Source organism: Aegilops tauschii, chromosome 2 (genome assembly GCF_002575655.3).
Source record: "Aegilops tauschii subsp. strangulata cultivar AL8/78 chromosome 2, Aet v6.0, whole genome shotgun sequence".
Classification (NCBI taxonomy): Eukaryota; Viridiplantae; Streptophyta; class Magnoliopsida; order Poales; family Poaceae; genus Aegilops; species Aegilops tauschii.
The window spans coordinates 587,754,256-587,775,620 of record NC_053036.3 but is presented as its reverse complement, the minus strand read 5'-3'; the positions used below and the strand labels follow the sequence as shown (position 1 = coordinate 587,775,620).

The 21,365-nt window shown below is 48.3% G+C and overlaps 2 protein-coding genes across 5 annotated transcripts; both read left to right on the top strand.

Moving 5' to 3' along the window:
* Positions 1-52: 52 nt before the first annotated feature.
* LOC109744816 (receptor-like serine/threonine-protein kinase SD1-8) lies at positions 53-5,513 on the top strand. 3 transcript variants are annotated; one of them, XM_073509076.1, is made up of 8 exons: positions 814-1,224; positions 2,075-3,313; positions 3,500-3,637; positions 3,717-3,841; positions 3,972-4,188; positions 4,318-4,579; positions 4,700-4,829; positions 4,917-5,513. In XM_073509076.1, the coding sequence occupies exons 2-8, from the start codon at positions 2,485-2,487 to the stop codon at positions 5,214-5,216; spliced, it is 2,001 nt and encodes a 666-aa protein (XP_073365177.1). In that variant the 5' UTR covers positions 814-1,224; positions 2,075-2,484; the 3' UTR covers positions 5,217-5,513. The 3 variants fall into 3 exon arrangements, with proteins under 3 accessions (XP_020159555.1, XP_073365177.1, XP_020159545.1); XM_020303966.4 differs by having other exon boundaries at positions 53-3,313; positions 4,342-4,579; XM_020303956.4 differs by lacking the exon at positions 814-1,224 and having other exon boundaries at positions 1,760-3,313.
* A 3,554-nt stretch (positions 5,514-9,067) lies between these two features.
* LOC109744806 (receptor-like serine/threonine-protein kinase SD1-8) lies at positions 9,068-17,705 on the top strand. 2 transcript variants are annotated; one of them, XM_040399879.3, is made up of 7 exons: positions 9,068-11,979; positions 15,487-15,624; positions 15,731-15,921; positions 16,083-16,299; positions 16,417-16,642; positions 16,792-16,924; positions 17,087-17,705. In XM_040399879.3, exons 1-7 carry the CDS (start codon positions 10,671-10,673, stop codon positions 17,366-17,368), a joined length of 2,496 nt encoding a protein of 831 aa, XP_040255813.1. In that variant the 5' UTR covers positions 9,068-10,670; the 3' UTR covers positions 17,369-17,705. The 2 variants fall into 2 exon arrangements, with proteins under 2 accessions (XP_040255813.1, XP_020159537.1); XM_020303948.4 differs by having other exon boundaries at positions 9,640-11,979; positions 15,728-15,921.
* The last annotated feature ends 3,660 nt before the right edge of the window (positions 17,706-21,365 follow it).

The following is a 21,365-nucleotide window of genomic DNA, read 5'->3' as shown; positions in this document are numbered from 1 at the left end:
CGTGGCCGGCGACGACGGCGACGGTGGGGGCGGGTCGTGGCGCAGGGGCGCTGCCGGGCGGCAGAGGGTGACGGCGTGGGTGGCGGACGGCGTCGGCGTGGGCTCGGGGGCGGCGGACGGCTTCGGCGTGGGCTTGGGGGCACGGGCGACCCATTTCGTCTGCGGCCGTCCGTTTGGGTTTTACATAAGAATAGTCTTTTACTCATTATCTACCTCATATTACCTTCGTCTCAGATTATTTGTCTTAAATTTGTCTAGATACAGAGAGAGGGAGTATAAGTTAGTTGTATGTAGTATACTCACCTAATTTCCGGCTTTTAGAACAAGGTTTTTTCATTTCTCCAAAACTTGATTCTTTTTTTATGTGTCCAACACTTGAATTTGTCTGTCCATTGAAAAAAGAGAGAGAGAGCGCGCTTCAATTTGCAAGTTGTTTGCATCATCTTGGTCAGGGGAAAATGAACTTTTTACACGGAAGGGCCATCACTTATAACGTGTTTGGTTCGAGGGAATTCGAGATGGGAATGGGAGTTGAGGGGTGAGGAGATTAAAAGTCCACTATTTGATTAGAGGGAATGGGAGTTTAAGTGGGAAGGGGAATGAGAGTTGAGAAAGCCAATTCCCACCTATTTCTTCCCAGGGGTACCCTGTTAATTCGTGAGTAGAGTTTTATCTCACGCTAATTCCCATCATATACCAAACAAGGGAATGGGAGTAAAAATCTACTTCCCATGACTACTCTCTTCATAAACACTCTTGTGCAAACTCTCGTTCCCCTGCCCAAGTGTTTACCAAACAGGCTTTTACGGGAGTACTTTTTTGGAGTTTCTTTTCTCCGCCAAGGACATTTACCTCCCGCCGCCGGCGAGCACCCGACGGCGTCGCCGCCAAGAGGCTGCCGGGGGCACTCATTCGCCGCCACGGCCGCCCCGTGAGAGCGCCCGTCTCCAAGTGCCTTAGCTCGCTCCGCCGCCTCTCCTCTCTTGCTGATGAGGCCGCCGGTCCACAGCGACCATCCGCCATGGGCACCTCCTCCATCTCCTGCGGCGTCTCGTCATCCGTCCTGAGCTCCCGTCGCGGGCTGGAGCACGGTAGGGGCTCCGCGCAGTCGCCTGCCCTCCTTCCCCTTCCTCGCGCGCCGTTGTCCCTCCCCCGACCTTCGGTCGCCAAATCGCCCGGCGAGGAGGTAGACGCCCACAAGGTGTTCGCCAAATTGCCCAAGAGGTAATTGTTTTTTAATTTCTGGATTCTTGGCGTCTACGATTTGGTTTGCTCAGTGACTTACTATTACCAAGTAAGTATTGGTAATTGCCCATGGGAACTTTAGGCACCAATGATCACAATGTTGCTTGCTAAATAGCTTTATTGACTGGATATTTACCACAATGATGTGACAATATATATTGGCTTGTAGTAATAACCAAGGACCTTGGTGACTAAAGGTCTAAATCTCTAGTGTAGTTATATAATAGTCCATCGTAATACCCAGAGTCTTAGGTTTTCCTCATTCAGTAGTTTCTTGTTGATGAAAAGTCAAATTTTCCTACATCTAGCTGACATGTTGACTTTCTCACTGATTGACCTTACCATAATCATGGACCTGTAGTATTTTATCCGAACAGTCACAGAGGAATGCAGCGTACAGCTAGCTAGATCTGAATGCAGAAAATACTACTCCACTAGAACGTGAATGTTCCTTAGCCTGCAAGGGGTAAGCTGCATGGACACATATATATTGCGTCCGCAGTTGCACACTTGCAACTTCTATATATGTGTAAAAAACTAAAAATACCACATCTAGTCCGTTCCCTCCATTCGAGGATAAGTGGACAAATTCAAACTCTGACCTGGCTAGCTTAGCTGTTAGTCAGAGTCTTAGCGTTATTAGTTAAGAATTTCTGTATCAGATCGCCCCTCGATAAGTACGGTGGCCTAGCTTAGCTGTTGGTGCATTCCCCTGTAGCCAATTTAGCCATAATATTTTGCTTAGGATTAGGAGGAAGGTCCCTAATGATGGCGGTAAACTGCACTCTTCAAATCCTCCTCCTCTTGTTCATACTCCTCTCCCCTGTAGCCATCACCGCCGGTGCTACTGACACATTCAGCAAGGGCCAGAATGTCACTGACGGCGAGACACTCGTCTCGGCCGGTGGCACATTTACACTGGGATTCTTCTCTCCCGGTGCGTCGGCCAAGAGATACCTCGGGATATGGTTCTCGGTGTCCAGCGACGCCGTTTGCTGGGTGGCCAACTGTGAGCACCCTCTTGACGACACCTCCGGTGTGCTGGTGGTGGCCAGTGACACGGGGGACTTTCTCCTGCTCGGTGGCTCCGGTGAGGTGGCGTGGTCATCCAACTCCCCCAACACCTCCTCAGTGGAGGCACAGCTTCAGGAGTCCGGCAACCTGGTCTTACACGACCAGAGAAGCAAAACCATCTTGTGGCAGTCGTTCGACCACCCATCGAACACCTTGCTGCCCGGCATGAAGATGGGAAAGAACCTGTGGACAGGCGACGAGTGGTACCTTACGTCGTGGCGGTCGCCGGATGACCCGTCTCCGGGGGGCTACCGCCGCGTGCTGGAGTACACAACTCGGCTGCCGGAGGTTGTCCTGTGGCAACGGGACGCCAAGGCGTATCGCACGGGGCCATGGAATGGGCGCTGGTTCAATGGCGTCCCAGAGGCCTCGACGTACGCTCACGATTTCCCGCTGCACGTGACGGCCAGCACATCGGAGGTCACGTACGGGTACACAGCCAGGCCTGGCGCGCCCCTGACCCGCGTGGTGGTGTCTGACGCCGGCGTGGTCAGGCGGCTGGTGTGGGACGCCAGCACCAGCACTTGGAAGACCTTCTTCCAAGGGCCAAGGGACGTGTGTGATGCCTACGGCAAGTGCGGGGCGTTCGGTCTGTGTGACGCCAGCGCGGCGTCGTCGGCGTTCTGTGGCTGCCTGCAGGGGTTCAGCCCAGCGTCACCACCAGCGTGGTACATGAGGGAAACCTCAGACGGGTGCCGGCGGAACGTGCCGCTGAACTGCAGCGGCAATGGGACGGCGACGGACGGCTTCGTGCTGGTGCGTGGCGTGAAGCTGCCAGACACGCAGAACGCGTCGGTGGACACGAGCATCTCAACGGAGGAGTGCAGGGCTAGGTGCTCCGCCAACTGCTCGTGCTTGGCCTACGCGTCTGCCGAGATCCGAGAAGGTGGTGGTGGTGGCAGTGGCTGCATCATTTGGACAGGTGACGTGGTTGATCTTCGCTATGTCGACCGAGGGCAGGATCTGTACCTCAGGCTGGCCGAGTCTGAACTAGGTACGAAACAAATGGCAGTCATTACAATTTTTGTACCTCGTTTTTCAGTACATTAGTATACTGGCTCAATTAGATAGTACAGTAGATTTTATTAGGATTGGTCTGACTGCAAAATCATACTGAAAGTATCTGAATTTTGAAATTAACTTGAGCCTCCGTACCTGACATGATTTTCTTATGTAATAGCTATGCCAAAGAGCTCGAAGTTTGCTATCGTGACTGTTCTTGCGCCAGTAGCTTCCGTTATTGGTATAATACTTGTGTTGTTGTTTGTCATCATTTGCTGGAGAAGGAAGCACAAGATCTCGCATAAGCGACTAAACGGTACTTGCCATAGTTTTTAACCTATTTGTTTTTTCCTACTGCGCTTATGTTAATCGAGCTGACTTGGCTCATATGGCAGACTGCATTCCTCAAAGTTCAGCTATGACAGTCCCGTCAGTTGATCTGCACACTCTGAAGCAGGCTACATTGAATTTCTCCGAGACCCATGTGATTGGTCAAGGAGGGTTTGGCATAGTGTATAAGGTGCGCGCGCATCTATTTGATCTCAAATGCTTTGTATCCGATTTGCTTGTTTGATCAACTTCAGGTCTACTCTGCAGCAGTTTAATTATAGGCTCACTAACATAAAGTTTAACAATTGTACAATCACTAGGGTCAATTACCTGACGGGAGAACGATTGCGGTGAAGAGGCTTAAGCAGTCTGCTCTCACGAAAAAAGGTAAATGTGATTTCACAAGAGAAGTGGAGGTGATGGCCAGGCTCCGGCATGGCAACCTTGTTCGCCTGCTTGCTTACTGCGACGAAGGCGAAGAGAGGATACTCGTCTATGCCTACATGCCCAACAAGAGCCTGGATCTCTACATATTTGGTACATATACTTGTGTATTTTATTTAGGTTGATATAATTTTACAACTTGTCTTGCCTATTATCAGAATTTGGATCAAAATAGATCATTAGGTTCTCCTCTGTCTGTCTTTGCATTTGGTTTGCCAACAGCAAAAAAATGCTTGCGCGTTGCAGGTGAACCCAGCCTCCGTGCTACGCTGAGCTGGAGGCAGAGGCTGGATATCATCAACGGCATTGCGCAAGGCGTGGCGTACATGCACGAGGGATCGGGCGAGAGCGTCGTCCACAGAGATTTGAAGCTTCAAAACGTGCTGCTAGACGACAATTGGCGGGCCAAGGTTGCGGACTTCGGCACCGCGAAGCTGTTCGTCGCTGAGCGGGCCGACTCTAGCCTCACCATCGTCAACTCACCGTGAGCCACTCTACTCTACTCTCCGTTCATATTTGCATGATTTTTTTTATTTCGTTTGCAAATGTTCAGTGGTCTCACAGATGATTTTACTGGTGTGTTATGTCTGTGTTGCAAAAAAAGTGGATATGCATCACCAGAGTCATTGCGGGCGGAGATGACGCTCAAATGCGACGTCTATAGCTTCGGAGTCGTGCTGCTGGAAATCCTTAGTGGACAAAGGAACGGCGAGGCGCAGAGGCTCCTTTCACATGTAAGTAGAAACTGCATCGTCTCAATTGTCTACGGTCTTGGCCGTATCTCATGAAAATCATGTTAGCGATTCTCTTTTGTTTTGCAGGCATGGGGATTGTGGGAGCAGGACAGGACAATGGCTGTTCTTGATTCGGCGGTGAATCTCCCTCCCCTCTCTCGGCCTGATTCCCACATCGGCTCTGAACTCGGGAGGTGCATTCAGATTGGGCTTCTCTGCATCCAGGAATCACCGGACGACAGGCCGGCCATGTCTGACGTTGCCGCGATGCTAACCACCAAGACCTCACAGATCGCTCAGCCCAACAGACCCGGAATATATAACCGAACAAGGTTTGTGACTGGTCAGGCGGATCTCACTAGGTCCACAATAATCGATCTCGAGTAGCCGGCTCTGATCAAGATTTGAAATCAGAGTTTACAAGAGCATGGAATGCCCAAGCGAGCTCATTTTTCGTTTATCTTGTTCCGTTGGCCGCCAGTAGCGTATTCGAAGATGAAGATATGTGCTACCAGAAAGTGTAACTTCCTCTGTTTTATCCTTTAATTGATGTGTTCCTTGTCCATGGTTAAAAAAAGTCGCAAATGGTAAGGAAATGCTGGCATTAAAATGTATACTCGCAATCTCTTCTCACAGTTTGAATTACACATGAGAATTTGGGCTGCTACTGGTGGCACATGCGTGAGTGACAAATCGAAGGGAAACATGTATTGGTTTTCGATACTAATGACAGACGGTGTGTGTTCATATAATCTTTGATAGGTAGGATTGTTGTCTCCTGAAATGGGCTATGGTAAGGCAGATCTCTGGATCATCAGTTCATCACCCAAGACCCAGCTGCTGGAGTTCTACTGTTGTACAGTACTGAAAAATGGCTCCCTGCAGCTTATAATCCAGAGCAAATTAGAGTTGGAACAAGGCAGGACCCAATACACTAACAAAATAGCTACTGCCTCTGTTCCAAATTCCAATGAACTGTAAAAAACATCTTACATTTAAAAACAAAGGGTGTAGATTGTATACGTACGTAACAGTTGCGGCAAACTTGACACTGAAAACAACTGTTCAAAATTTAGTGTGATGAAAATAAAATAGACGAAAATTATGTAGACCTAGAAGAAGATATATTTTTTTTTGACCTAACAAAACTCACATCGTCGGTTCAACCCTCCTCTTGCCCCTTCGCAGTCCCTCGCTCGACCTTCCTTCCAACGCGGGGCGGCGGCGGCCGCCGTGCCGTGCCTTAGCGTCACCGTGACTGCCAACGCCTCACTGCCGCCCCCGTCCTCCCGCCTCTCGGGGACGCGCGTCGCCGCCGCCATTGCCGTTCCCCTTCTTCCTCGCCCCCCGGGACATCCTGCCACTGCCCCGTCCCAGTTTGGCCATTGGGTCTCCTTCCTTCCTTGGAGTTCGAGGTATGAGCAGCTAGTCTTTTTAGGAACCAACTACGTACTTTGTTTTCATCCAGCGCAGCATGAACCACCTCAAAATTTACCTCAGATTTGAGTTGTTTATAAATCAATCAATCCCATTAGGGAGGGTAGTCAATTCTGGGATTTGCCGGCACACCATCCAGATCCGCCCCTGCTCCTGGCAAATCCAACTGCCATTCAGATCATACCCCGCTCCCCACCCCCAGTAACAAAGAAAGGAAAGTTGCAGCAACATGAACTGCTTGACCTCTCTGTGCCGCCGCCACACAGCCTCGTGGCGCCCAGGTGTCTTGGGCGCCATGCGAGGACTCTTCTTCTGGCACACTGCACCGGCTGTCTGTCGACCGCCGGCGGCACCACACATTCAGAACATTAATCGTGCCATCGCTCGTCCACACGCACTAAGACAGGTGCAGCCACCGCCCTCTCGGCACTACGGCACCATCCTGCCTAGACCAGTGACCCACTTCACCCACACGCATTTATCAGAATGCATCAAGGGAGGTTAATCCTTCTCTTGATCAAGAAGTTCATTGGACCGAATTACATAGTTGAATCACTGTTCTCACAAAAAGCTAGTAGATATGATGTCCCGTATCAAACTTTTCTTGCATTTATGGCTCAATTTGTTGCGTTATTTTTTGAGTTCTTACAAGGCTATTGGCCTTAAGAGCCAATGAAAAGAGTGATATATTCAATCCATGTTTGCTACAAATGTTACACATGATGACTACAACGATAGGAAAAAATAAAATAAAATGGACAAACAAATTCACCTGAATGTCTAGAATCAAAAGGCAAGACACTCATTTCAGATGTCGTAGAAATATTTTTATGGACTGAACTAGTGGCGGAGCTTGACAAGAATCTAGGGGGGGGGGGGGGGGGGGGGGGGCATAGCGAAAATATGAACAACTAGGAGGGCAAAGAATTGATTTCTTTTCAAATCTAAGCTATGCATATTAATTTTTCTTCATTATTTTGCCTTGGGCTGGGGGCGGGCGGGGATGGGGGGGGGGGGGCATGGCCCCCTCAGACTTGCACTAAGCTCCGCCACTGGACTGAACATTGTTAGCAACTTCAGAGCATTTGAAGAAAAAGAACAATGTTTATGTAGAACAGATACTAACTTGTTCAAATCCATATTAGATAAATAAATTGTCACGTATACATTAATGAGATCTCAAATTGGCATTGCTCGTCTGATGACACGATTATTCTGCATAAGTGTTTCATCCACAACAGGACCAGAAGTGACCCAAATAAAAGTGTTTCGGTGTTACACAGTTCCTGAAACCAAGGTGATAGGCACCAATGTTTTTCTAGGAAGTTTGAATACCATCTTTCATGCTTCCCCATGAAGGAAATGCACGGGGATAACCAGAACTGAGAGCCTATCACAGAATAGCTATCACTTTCATTGAAAAAAAATTGCTGATAGATTTTACGAAAGAAGAAAGCAATTATAAAAAGAACTAGATAATGCTCGGCGCGTTGCTACGATTTTTTCTAGCAATGAACTTATTAAAGGTAAAAATAGAATATATGAAAATAGTACCACAGTGCACTTAATCTAGAGGTAAATGGAGGGTGGATGCATGTTACATTGTCTTGTGACATTCAAGCACAATTATTTATTGTTAAAAAAAATTAATGATGTGGAGGGGTTTCATGTTCTTTGATGATGTGGATGGCTTGCATGTGTTAGAACGTGAAAAATGAGAAATTCAATGGTTGCATGGGCGCTTGATGATGTGGAGGACGTGCATGTGGTGAAAAGTGAAAAGTCGATTAATTGCATGCACTTGATGATGTGGATAGCTTACATGTGCATTAAAATGAGAGATGACATGTGTGAGACATATATGATGAGGTAGATAGCTTACATGTGCATTAAAATGAGAGATGACATGTGTGAGACATATATGATGAGGTAGATAGCTTACATGTGCATTAAAATGAGAGATGACATGTGATGAGGTGGATAAGTTGCACGTTAAGTTAAATAAGATAGTGATGATGAACTTTTTAAGCATATAGGATAAGGAAAATTATAGTCATCAATAGGCCACATCAACCGTGGGCCGTTTATGATCGTTTTGCAAATGACTTCTGTTGCACGCTAGAAACATCACATGATCTTTTGATTGCATTGGCTAGAGCATGCACTTCTACATGGTATCAGAGTTAAGAGGTCTTCACTTCAAGACCCGGCTGACGCAATTAAATTGCAGCCCACTTTTAGTTCATATTTAGGCCTGAGGAAGCCACACGTGAGGGGGAGTGTTGACGTATAAAAGTATTGCTGGTCAGATCGGTTTTTTGGTTGCGTTGACTAGAGCATGCACTTCTACAAATTGGACTGCTTCTCCTAATCCACGCGTAGGTCGGTGGGTAGTGACAACTCCCACCCCCACCCCGGTAATGGGCAGCCCACTCGGGCTGTTGTGCGTCTTCCCTCACTTGCTTTGGAAAGTTTTTGAACCTCCGAGACTTTTATTTTTTTTCCAACGCGTTTTATTTTACTGATGTTCTTATTTTTTTTCTGTTTCCCTCTAAAATTCATGACTTTTTCAAAATTATGAATATTTGAAAATTCAGGAACATTTTTATGTTTGCTCGGCGCACGGAACAGGAGCTCCCTATTTTATTTTTGACGCAGCACAGGAGCTCCCTAATTGGACATCAGCAATGAGTCCACACAGTATTGCACTTTTTTGTTGGAATATGGGCTGGATTCGGTCCACGGAAGCCCATTAGCCGTTCAGCCCGCTTCTTCCCCAGCCGTCGCACGTGCGGCCGGACAACGGCACAAGCCACACAACATCAGTGCCCCCCATTCGCCGTCGGCGGTCAGGAACGACGGCTACCGCCCCACGCCGAACAACTCCATGTGCTACTCCCCTAGTTTCTCGGGCGACTTCGTTCCGCGACGGGAGGAGACAGGAATGGAGGATTTGCTACGGCGGCCAACGGTGGCGGCGACGGGCCATCCGCCACCGGCGCGCGGCCGGCCCCACCAGCGCCATCTTCTTCGACACGTACGGGGATCTGCCCCTCCAGTGACGGCGGTGCGTCGTCGACGGGATCTGGGTGCGGCGGCCGCCACTCGCCGGCCTCCTCCGCTGCCCCCAATTCCCCACGGCAACCAACTGGTCCTTCCCGGGCCTTCACGTCCTCCCAGTGGCCAGTGCCTCCCGCCGTGCCAATGGGGTGTGCCTGGCCTCGGCGGTGGTGGAAGGTAGTCCCAGCACCTGACGGACGTCGACGCTTTCAATCCGAACCTCCGGATGCATCTTCAGCTTCAGACATTCAGGGAATCCACCCAAGTTCCGGATGCAGTGATCCACACCCCACACGGTATGTCATATTTTATCTCCACTATCGTGTGAAAAAAACTAGAGTATGAAGCATTATTGGTTTGAACTGTTTAAAGAACACCATCTATTTGAGGGTGCTGGAGAATCTGTCGATGCCAGCGCTGCTCAGAGGTTTGTTGCCCAGCCAGTTTTATCCACGGAGTTGGCTAAACTAAACCAATGAACTGGTCAACAGGCTAGATCTGGAAGTTCTTACCAATGAACTGGCTAAGAATTCGAAATTGCGACCACAAATTGCATCTAAAGTGCTGTTCTCTGTAAGCGGTATGCACGGCCACTAGAGAAATGCAGCAAACAGCTCAACATGGCCTTCCATCTAGGGAGGAGACCCGATCAGGACATGTTCAAACCTCTGACTTTGCTTGTAGTTGGTGTACCGATATTTTTATCTGAAGGGCCATACAAAATGCAGCAAACGGAATCAGTTGTTGCTGTCGTTTGATGATCTGTTGATCAAACAGAACACCATGTTTCCTGGCATGAAGCGAGCGGTACCTCGCATCGTGCCGTTCACCTTGACACCTCGTCTTGTCTGACATGCTTGGTACGAATGTACTGAAGAATCTGTCAATGCTGGCGCTCAAAAGTTTCTTGCCCGGCAAGTTTCGCGCTGGAGTTGGCTTTTTTTAAATCAAAAAGGGGAGTTGTTATAATTCTTATTTCTTAATCAAATTTTATTTTATATGGTGAACCAATCGGTTGGTGAACAAGTTCCTTGAAGTTTCTTCCAGCCTTGCAAGAACCATTCAATGTAGACGCGGTTGATATCAATCAAGGATTAAAAATTGCCGTGACAAGGCGCCGTCCTTACTTCCTACCCAAGACCAGCCACTGGATAATGTTTATCTTCTACAAGTGCATAATTCTGCCACTGCCCCTTCGGATGATTCAAGCACCAAATTAGGCCAGACACATCCAAACACACGAAAAATGTATAAGGCCGGGTATATGTAGACCGGCGGTTAGCCTAGTTACCTTGTTCGAGTAGTCTTTTGCCCCAGATCGCGGGACAAGAAACACCAGCCATCATGTGGTCAAAGAATCAGCCACACCTCCACAGCCTCCTGCTTATCGTCGTTCCATTCCTCTTTGTTTCCACAGCCTCTGCCGCGAATCCTGAATCTGACATCCTTGACAAGGGCCGCAACATCACCGACGGTGAGACCCTTGTCTCACCTGGTGGGTCATTCACCCTTGGTTTCTTCCCTCCTGGGGTGCTAGGCAAGAGATACCTTGGGATTTGGTTCTCCATGGATGAGGACGCCATCTGTTGGGTAGCTAACAGAGACCATCCTCTCACTGACGCTCGCGGGGTGCTGGTGATCAGTGACACGCGAAGCCTTCTCTTGATTGATAGCTCCGGCCAGGTCGTGTGGTCTTCAAACACGACAGGCACTGCCTCAACGACGGTGCAGCTGCTCGAGTCCGGCAACCTAGTCTCGAGAGATGGGAACGCCAGCGGTGCCATCACGTGGCAGTCGTTTGACCACCCGTCAAACACATTGCTGCCCGGCATGAAGATTGGCAAGAACCTATGGACCGGGGAAGAGTGGTACCTCACGTCATGGCGTTCAGCTGACGACCCTGCCACAGGGAATTTTCGCTACATCACTGACACGGAGGGCGTACCACAAAATGTGATGTTGGATGGTGGCAAAAGGATTTACCGCACGGGACCGTGGAACGGCCTATGGTTCAGTGGTGTCACGGAGATGGGCACGTATTCTGACATGTTCATCTACCGATTGACGAGCAGCCCAAGCGAGATAACCTATGGCTATGTCGCCAAGGCTGGAACGCCCTTCTCACGTCTAGTTCTGACCGACGACGGGTTATTCCGACGCCTGGTATGGGACACGAGCAGTCGGGCGTGGAAGATCTTCTTCCAAGGGCCGAGGGACATCTGCGACCAGTATGGCAGGTGTGGGGCATTTGGACTGTGCAACGCCAGTGCACCGTCGACGTCGTTCTGCAGCTGCGTCAGGGGGTTCAGCCCAGCATCTCCCGTGCAGTGGAAGATGAGGGACACCTCCAACGGTTGCCGCCGAAATGTGACATTGGACTGTGGTAATGGAATATCCACCACGGATGGTTTTGTGGTGATGCAGGGAGTGAAGCTTCCTGACACGCACAACGCATCAGTGGATGCTAGCATCACGTTGGAGGAGTGCAGGACGAGGTGCCTGGCCAACTGTTCTTGTCTGGCGTATGCTCCATTGGATCTCAAAGGAGGAGGCACTGGCACAGGCTGCATCATCTGGAGAGAGGACCTCATGGACCTCCGGCATGTAGATGGGGGGCAAAGCCTGTTTCTGAGATCAGCCAAGTCAGAATTAGGTACTACTACACTTTTTTTTGCAAGGATGTTTTTTTTACCTTTGAAACAATTAGTAATGCAGTTTATTTGGTTTTATTGCTCTTTAAAGAAACCAACCGCTGCAATTCAGCTCAAAAAGGGGGTGATTCTGCAAGGTTGCTCAAAAAAAGTTGTTTCGTTACCTTTCAGTTCAGGGTTTAGAAAACCCACTCTCTTTCAAATAAGATTTCTGGTTCTGCTAACTTAGGGGTGCTCTTGAGAAGTACAACATGGATGCCCTCCTTTCCCACATCTGATCTCCACCCATCTAGCTTTGATACTGGAAATATTAATTTTAACTGAATATCATATAGAACTCCAACTCGTAGCTAGATTGTCAACGTTTAACTAAATATTTAATTTGGCGCATACTGTAGCAACTAAGGCGGTAAATTCTAAAGATGTTCATCATTTATCGGTGGTAATTTTGAACTTGCATGATGGTTTTTTCATGGACAACAGACCTAAAGAACTGGGCGTTGACCAGTTGGCTAGTGGCGTGCGAGTTGTAGTAATCATAGGGGCTAGTCCCAGGCTCGCAGGGCGTGTGACTGGTTATTTATTTCTCAATAAATCTCCATAGGAGGCTAGTCCCTGCTAGTATCTTTTTTATATAAACAATCGTCCCTTGTGACGCTTCATTTCGTAGAGGAAATGAGAAAAACTACAGGTTCAGTGTTAATCATACTAGATAACACCCTGCGCGTTGCTGCGGGAAATTAGTATATCAAGTTCTAAAAACGGTTGAAGTGTATTCCTAAAGGACAAATAAGATATGAGAATGAACTGAATTTTACCGCTGAAGTGGGATGCTTGTGAGCTCAGGCAAACCACATTTGCAAAATGATAGCTCTATATTGTTTCAATCTCGCAAATTACAGAAAGCTTATCAACCAAAGAAAAATTATAGTAAGGCATTCATTCTTCCAAGTATCATCACAAAGTTGCAACAATAATTAGACGTTTGGTTTATGAACAGTAATGAAATTTGTGGACCAAAACTCTTTGCCCACTTACAACAGACATCATGGGCGGGAAGCATAGGGACTAAAACTTGCTGCCATCATTACGTCAAGCATACATCTTCAGAAAGCCGCCATCCCCATACATAATCTACCCCTTGCCATGGCTACAGCTGCTCCTGGACACGGGAAGACGCCTTCTAGTAGATTTTTGTGCCATTACAAATCTTACTTTGTTCAAGTATTCCATATCACCAGGGACCACAACTCTGAAGCTCATAGATCAGTTAAGATAGCACTTGAGGACGATAGTTTAAATGCTCTCAGGATGAGTTGTAGTAATCCTGATCATTATAACAGGCAATGGCCTATTAGTTAGGTTATCACTCACATACATCTATAGGAAATTGTTATCATTGATGTATGACAATGAAATCAGATTAAGCGAACTTTATATATTGTACAAAGATAGATACAGATACAAAACAAAACAGGATGTCAAATTTAAAAAAAAAACTGAATGGGATAGCCAAATTCCATACATACAAATCAATTTAATACGCATAATTTGTTGCCAGGGGAGATTTGGTCCAGATCTTAGGATACAGGTACATATACAACAAACAACCGGAACAATAAAAAAGAATAGGGACTGTCTTATCACCAGTCACCCAATGGCGCAATGACATATGTGTAGCTTGTTATTGAGTTAGGTTCCCTGGTCTCAATCGATTTTGCCTTTTCTGTGTCCTGTTCTGCCCCACCCGTCCACCATCTACTTTGTCCTACCCACCCCCAAGGCTAAAGGGCCGGGTATTTTTTATGGAGAGTAAACTTCCAAGCCGATTAGGTGAAACGGCCACCACTTCAGCATCACCACCACTGACTGAAAAAACTGACTGGAACATAATCTCTGAAAAGCATAGAAGTGTTGGAGTGACATGTTCCAGATCGCAGAAAAAACCGCATGCTTCAATCTTTGTTCGCGGAGCTTCACCTACAATGTTACTGTGAAGGAGATGCGGGGTAGCTGATACAAAAGAGAGACGACTTAGTACATGATGTTACTGTAAATAAGATATAAGCAGGAATAAGACTGGACATAAGACACCTGTGCATCAATATATTTAGCACTGGGGAAACACTTTTGAAATCGCACACTTCTTGGATGTATGCATCAGACTTAGGAAAATAATGGCAGGTGACAATAGTATATAGTTAAGTAAGATCGCTGACCTACTTTACTTTTTATCATACAACTTGTCGATAGATACTCAAAAAGAATCTGCACATAGGGCAGATAGCAATTCAAGTATAAAACACAGCTTTTCTCAACAAAATCAGCTATTATACGAATGGTGAACTGCGACAGAACTGGTAGTTCAATCTATATAATGCCAAAGATTGAAGATAGCAATATATCATACCTATCAAGAAGAGACAGAGGATAATATTCTTATGAAACGTAATTGGGTATTCTTAAGATAAATATGGATCATAAACTTATTGAATAGGTTTTTTTTCCAAAAATGCAAATAATGGCCTGCTATATGGACTAATGAACTTGCTATCAATGACTGCATCAAAGTTTCAAAAGACATATTGGCAGTGGAGAATAAAGATTACCTTGATTTATTTTCAACCACCATTTTCATCAAAGACCTTGCCGACATAGATTAAAACATGGACATCTGCGCAAAGAAACATTAGACGGATTGGGGGTTTCAGTTGTCAAGCCACTACAGCCTGAGATGTTGTGGTAGTTGCCCCGCAAATAAAAGGTAAATCAAACCTTCTTGCAAGAATATGAGTTGAACGTATGTACATCAACCGCAGCAACACATGAGAAATTTATGGGGAATTGAGAGGGAGGGAGAGAACAGAGAAGGGCAAGATCAGGAGGCTGATAGATATATGTCCCATGTAGGAGACGGGAACCTGAGAAGGAGGAGGATCGCTTACCTACAAAAGGGGCAAATGAGGCAAGGTCATTGGCTATTGATTAGTTTTTCCCGCATTTGTTTAGCAGGATTCACTTCATAATAGATGGATAGATCAGAAATCACAGAAACAAAAATACCTAGAACAGAAATCACTCAAACTCCCATTACATGGACTCATCCATATATAGCTTGTCACGACATCTTCCTTCTTTCTACGAGCAGGACTGGTGAACGAAGATGTCCTCTTGGAAAAACATATAACTTTCATTTTAGGGTTGACAATTTGTGTAATAAGTAAAAGGAGTAGTTTTATAGAAGCAGTTAAAAGCAAGTAAGTATGCCATAAATGGTACTCCCTCCGTCCTGGTATACATTTCGAGGTTCAAGTTTCGTATCATGTCCCATACCGCACTAGCTAGGTTGTTGCACAAACTGAAGTGACACATACCTCCACTAATAATGTGCATGATTAAATCTGGTTTACCCTCCTCTCTGGTCTTGCCGTTTGCTGGATTGTTCTTACCTACATGCGCAATATAATGCAACAAATTTTCGCCGGAGCAATAATGCAGAACTGTCACAGGTGAAGCGCAGCCGCCCAAGTCGTTTCCTACTGGGATTGTTATTGGTGTAACAGTGCCCCTGGTCACTATAATTCTGGCTCTCGTTGCTTTCTGGTTTTCCCCCTGGAGGAGACGATGGAACAGAGAAAGAATATTAGGTAAAATTTGATCTATATAGACACATTGGTTGCGTTCATATTCCTTTGTTGTAGCATTGCGAAAAAGGATAGAAACAACCTGACAAGCCAATTTTTTTTGCAGTAGACAATCCTCCAAGGGTTGTACACAATGCTCCAAGGGTTGTAGACAATGTCGCTCCTGATAGTCATCCTCCGAATCTTGCGTTACTCACGACGTCCTTCCCTGCAGTTGGTCTTCCTGCTGTAGTACAGGCTACAGGAAATTTCTCCGAAGCAAATATCATTGGCAAAGGCGGATTTAGTGTCATCTACAAGGTGTTAATTATTTCTTGTACATAGTATGAACTGACAACTTGTCACGCACTGACTACACAGTACACACAAAGAGTTTGAATTCAGAGTTTCAGACATCCCAACTGCACCCTTCAGTATATCCGTGGAATCTACATCATAACACTTCATTGTACAATCACCAGGGGGAGCTAGATGGTTATGGAACGGTTGCTGTAAAGAGGCTCAAACAAGATAGTCTTAGCGAGAAAATCAAGGGGGATTATGCAAGGGAAATAGTACTGATGTCAAGGTTCACACATGCCAATCTTGTTAAGCTTCTCTGTTATTGCCAAGAAAATGCTGAGTGCATACTTGTCTACGAGTTCATGAGGAACAGGAGTTTGAATCTCTACATTTTTGGTAATCACTGCATTGCATAACATCTAATTTATCATGCATTACATGTAGAAACGCGCAAGACACAACTTGCTATTCCTATCTGTTTTTCTGCCTCACACGCCTATTAGCAACTGTCAGGAGAAGATAGCAGCCTCCGCTCCTTGCTGAATTGGGCGCAAAGAGTAAAAATAATTCGTGGGATCGCCGTAGGTCTGGAATGGCTTCATGGCGAGGGAGTCATTCATAGGGATCTAAAACCTGGCAATATACTTCTGAATGACACATTGGAACCTAAGATAGCAGACTTTGGCACTGCTAAGACGTTAATTGAGGACCCGACAAATCAGACGTTGGTGCAGACAGCGTACGTTTGAAATCTCAAATCCTCATCTATTAGTTGTTCCAAATTCAAGTCTAGCTAGTTGGCAACAGCTATGGATATTTCTGTTCTTGTCTCGCAGCATCCAGGAGAGACCTCAATTAACTCCTTTTTTTTCTTTTTGCTAAATGAAGGGGATATGTGGCTCCAGAATATGCAGGGGAAGGGACCCTGACAGACAAGTGTGATGTATACAGCTTCGGAGTTGTCTTGCTGGAGATAGTCAGAGGCAAAAGAAAAAAAGATGAGCCGGCGTTCCTTCCTCAAGTAAGTACTAAGTACACGTCTTGTAATATCTTCCCACTGAAACGAGCACCGGTGAGTATGAACTCAGCGGATACCCCAAACACACGTTCCACACATTCCGAAGATGGCCGTATCGAAAAATGAGCGCGACGCTGTATGATGGTGCATTTCTTTCTTTTGCAGGTCTGGGAATCGTGGAAGCAATGCGAGATCGGGGAGCTTCTTGATCCGCAAGTGGGTGAACCTGAAGAGGCCTTTTCAGTGCTAGCCAGGTGCATCCATATTGGCCTTCACTGCGTGCAGCATTTGCCAGAGCAGAGGCCTGCCATGCCTGACGTTGTGGCGATGCTAACCAACACCGGCACACACCTCCCCATGCCAAGCAACCCCACGGCCAACATCGGAGCCGGCCCTCGCGCACAACCAATATCGGATGGCACGCCCGGACCGAGCCGGACCTTGTGACCATCCATCACTTGAACAGTTTGTGATATCTTGGGACGAGAATGAAATCCTTTCAAGTTTGAGTGCCTCCTCCCTCCATGCATGGCTTCATTGCGTTTCAGCTTACCAGGGTGACACGGTGAGAGTGTGTGGAAGAGGAATATGTTTCAGACAGTTGCAGCATTCTAACCTTTTCTCTTAACACTGGATGCCGCCTTCGTTTTCATTTTCCTTTCTGGGTATTTGTTCAAATTACGACATGATGGATGGAACTTTCGATCATTAACACACTTTGTATGAGCATTTGGCGCAACAAAATTGCAGCTTAATTTGTGAGGCAAATGCTATATATATGGTCCATGCCACAGGCTAAGCTTTTGGGGCCGTCAGAGATGAGTACAGTAGCAAGTGGAACATGGATCAGAGATCAAAACATGATGCACTGCAGCTTCATTTCTTTTCTACCCAAGGAAAAAAAATCCCATGACTGGAAGAAGAACATGGTTAAATTTATGGTGTATGTAAAAAAAATTGCAAGCACACCATGTCGGTGTGTTTGGCTGTGAGCAAGCATGCCAAGCCAGCCTGCGTGCGATCGTTCAAACGATTATTCGTCTCTTTCCTGTCATTTTTCTTCTTCTTCTTCTTCTTCTTCCACAAATATTCATCAATATGAAGTGCTGACCACACCTGCCGTGTGGTGCTAAAAGTGCCCGGGGAGCGACTTATAAACTAGCCCTACTTGACCCGGCTAAGCGGTATGGTACTAATAACAAAAGCTAAACACAACGCTGCATCTGCGTGCGGCTCCACGGTTGGGCCGTAGGCCCATAGCTCCGTATACTCTGCATCGTGTTCACAGGCGACGGCCCCGAAGGATGTTTCCCGGGCTCGGAATCTGCTTCGTTCATGCCGTCTGTGCCTGTCGGCATACCGCAATACTAGATGCTACACGCAGGAGAACTCAAAAAAAAGAAAAAAAGATGCTACAGGCAGGAAATTTCTCTCAAGTAAAAAAATGCCATTTATAAGAGCAACTCCAATGGGGTGACCCATTTCGTACGCCCGCATCTGTTTGGGTCGGCGCGGACAAAAGTGGCGGCCCAACGCGCCGACCCAAACGGACGCGCGTCCGTTTTTCGTCCGCGGGCGACCCATTCCAGGCCCAATTTTGAGCCGGATTTGCGTCGGTGCGGACACGAGACGGACGCGCGCGCGCGCCTACTCCTCTCCCCGGGCCCGCCGGTCGATGGCAGCCACCACATTCCCCCCATTTTCCCCAAAAACGCTCCCGCCCGCGCGCGCCCCCGCCCCCCAACCAGCCATGGAGGACGCCATCGACCTCGACCTCGACGCCGCTACCGGCCTCGCCTCCCTCGCCTCGTCCGGCGCCGTCGCCCCCTCCGGGAAAGGCAAGCCTCGTGCCCCGCGCAAGACCGCCGCCGCGACCAAGCCGAAGAAGGCGCTGACGCCCGAACAACGGGCAAGGGAGTCGGCCAAGAGGAAGGACCGGAGGCACGCCGCGGACGCGAGGGATGAGGCCGCCGCGCAGGCCGCCGCCGTCGCCGCCGCGCAGCAGGAGTTCACCAACGCCCGCGTCGCCGCGGGAACGAGGGAGGCGCTCTACATGCTAGGGATAAACCCTAGTCAGCACAGCGTCCTCCAAGCCGCCGTCGTCGCGGCCAGCACCGGCTCGTCGTCGTTTCCTCGGATGGTGCTGCCCGACTCACCCCGCGCGTCGACTTGCAACCCGGTCCCCGGCTTCCACGTCTACCCGCAGGCCTCCCGCCTCTCCGGGGAGTGCTCACCCGACGTGAGCGTGGTCGCGCCTTCCACGCCCGCGCCCGCGCCCATCGACCTCAACGCCACCCCGGTGGTCGGTGGCTCGTCGTCCGGCGGCACGAGGAAACGCGCGCGACAGACGCTGGCTGGCGGGCTCCCGGACGCCCGTAACCTGTTCGAGGAAATGCCGTCCGCCATCGACGAGGACTACATGCAAAACCTCATCTTCGAGGGTGGTGCGCCGGGCGCTGGCTACGATCCCGACGAGACACAAAGCCAGGACGGCCACGGGGCGTTCACGCCGGCCGCTGGCTATGATCCCGATCAGGCGGCCTTCATGCGTGATCAGGTCGGCATCAACCTAGACGACTTCCTCCTCGACCACGAGTTCCCGGAGGACTATGGGCTAGAGGAAGAGAACGAGTGCGACATCGAAGTGGAGTCTTTGTTCGAGGACGAGCTCGCCAACCAAACCGCCGGTCCTAAGCCAAAGCGCAAGAGCAAGCGCACGAAGGCGTACACAGCTGCCGAGGACAAAGCTTCTTTGCGAGTGTTGGCGAGACATTGGACAAGACCCAAAGACGGACGCCGAGCAAAAGCATTCGACCTTTTGGACTCGTGTGCACCGCGAGTTTCATGAGCGCAAGAAGTTTCCACCTTACCAATTTGTGAGCACGCGCGGGTGGGTCTCCATTTCCAAGCGGTGGAGGGTGATCCAACAAGAGTGCAACAAGTTTTGCGCAATCCTTGAGAGCGTCAAGGCCCGCCCCGTGAGCGGCATCGGCGTGCAAGACATGGTATGATAGCAAGCAAGCCGCCCTCTTTTCCATCAAGATCATCCTTTTACGTCTTCATTTGCTATCACTTGCCCATATGCTTGCATGGAAACATTTTGTAGGCATTTCAAGCTTGGGAGGCATTCAAGGTTCAACACAATGGCAAGTGCTTCAACCTCTCCCATTGCTATCGGGTCATCAAGGACGAAGAGAAGTTCAAGGCTCAATATGCCGCACTCAAGGCACGTGGGGAGAAGGGCGCCGTGGAGGATGTTGGGGAGGGCAAGGCGGCACGGCCGCGGGGGAATACCAACTCCAAGGAGGACAAGCGAGATGCGGCCACCAACTCCTTGATCACAAGCGTGGACGGCATGATGAATAAGAAGGACTCAAGGGAGGAGGAGCGCCGGCGTTTCAAGGCGGAGCAAATGGATGCTTTCATGGAGATCCAAAGGAGGAGGCTTGATCTTGACGCCGAGAAGCAAGCCAAGATGTTCGAGCTCGAGGCGGAGAAGCAAGCCAAGATGCTAGAGATCGAGGCCGCCAACGCCAAGACAAAGGCGAAAGAAGTGGCTCTTGCAAGCATGATGACCGGGGTGGAGATCATGAAGGTGGATCTCAACGCCTTGTCGCCAAGGAAGAGGCCGTGGTTCGAGAAGATGCAGGCCGACATGCTCAAGTTCGACGACGAGTGATCTATGGCGTCGAGGGCCATCTTTTTTGTATGCCGGCATGTGTGCCGGCATGACCACGGGAGCCGCGATGGCGTGGTCGAACTCAAGTCCCACCTTTTTTTGTGTGCTGGCATGTGTGTGGGCCGGCTAGTGAGTGCGCCAGCATGAACTATGGTATTTTCTGAGGCCGGCATTGTATGCCGGCGCTGGCATGGTGTCGGCATGAGACATGGCCACTGACATGATCGGCCGCGAGCCTTTTTTATTTAAAAGTTGAATGCGGACATGAAATGGGTCGGCGCGTTGGGCGCATTACCGACCCAAATGCAAAACTGGGCGGATGCCGGGCGGGCGACCGACCCAAACGGACAAAAAGCGGACAAATGCGCCGTCCGTTTGGGTCGCCCCATTGGAGTTGCTCTAAAGCGGGATTTAACGTCGCGTCCAAAGCGCTAATTATTTCTTGTACGAGTACATATGAAGTGAAATTTGCCACACATTGATTGCACAATACACAGAGAGTATGCAACATACAGTAGTACGTATTTGGTTGGAGGGGAACTTTTGGTCTATGTTGACATATGCATTCTATATGGAAAAAAAATAGTAATTCAACAAAAAGTCAAAAATTCCTGAAAATATTTTTGAAATAAACTTGACCTTCTATTGTACTCGTGAGAAATAAAATCCACAAAAAAAATCCTTTTGACTTCTTTTCAAAAAAGACAAATTTTTGGCTAAAATAGTGTGAATAGTAACCTATAATAGCAAATAAATTTTGTCTTT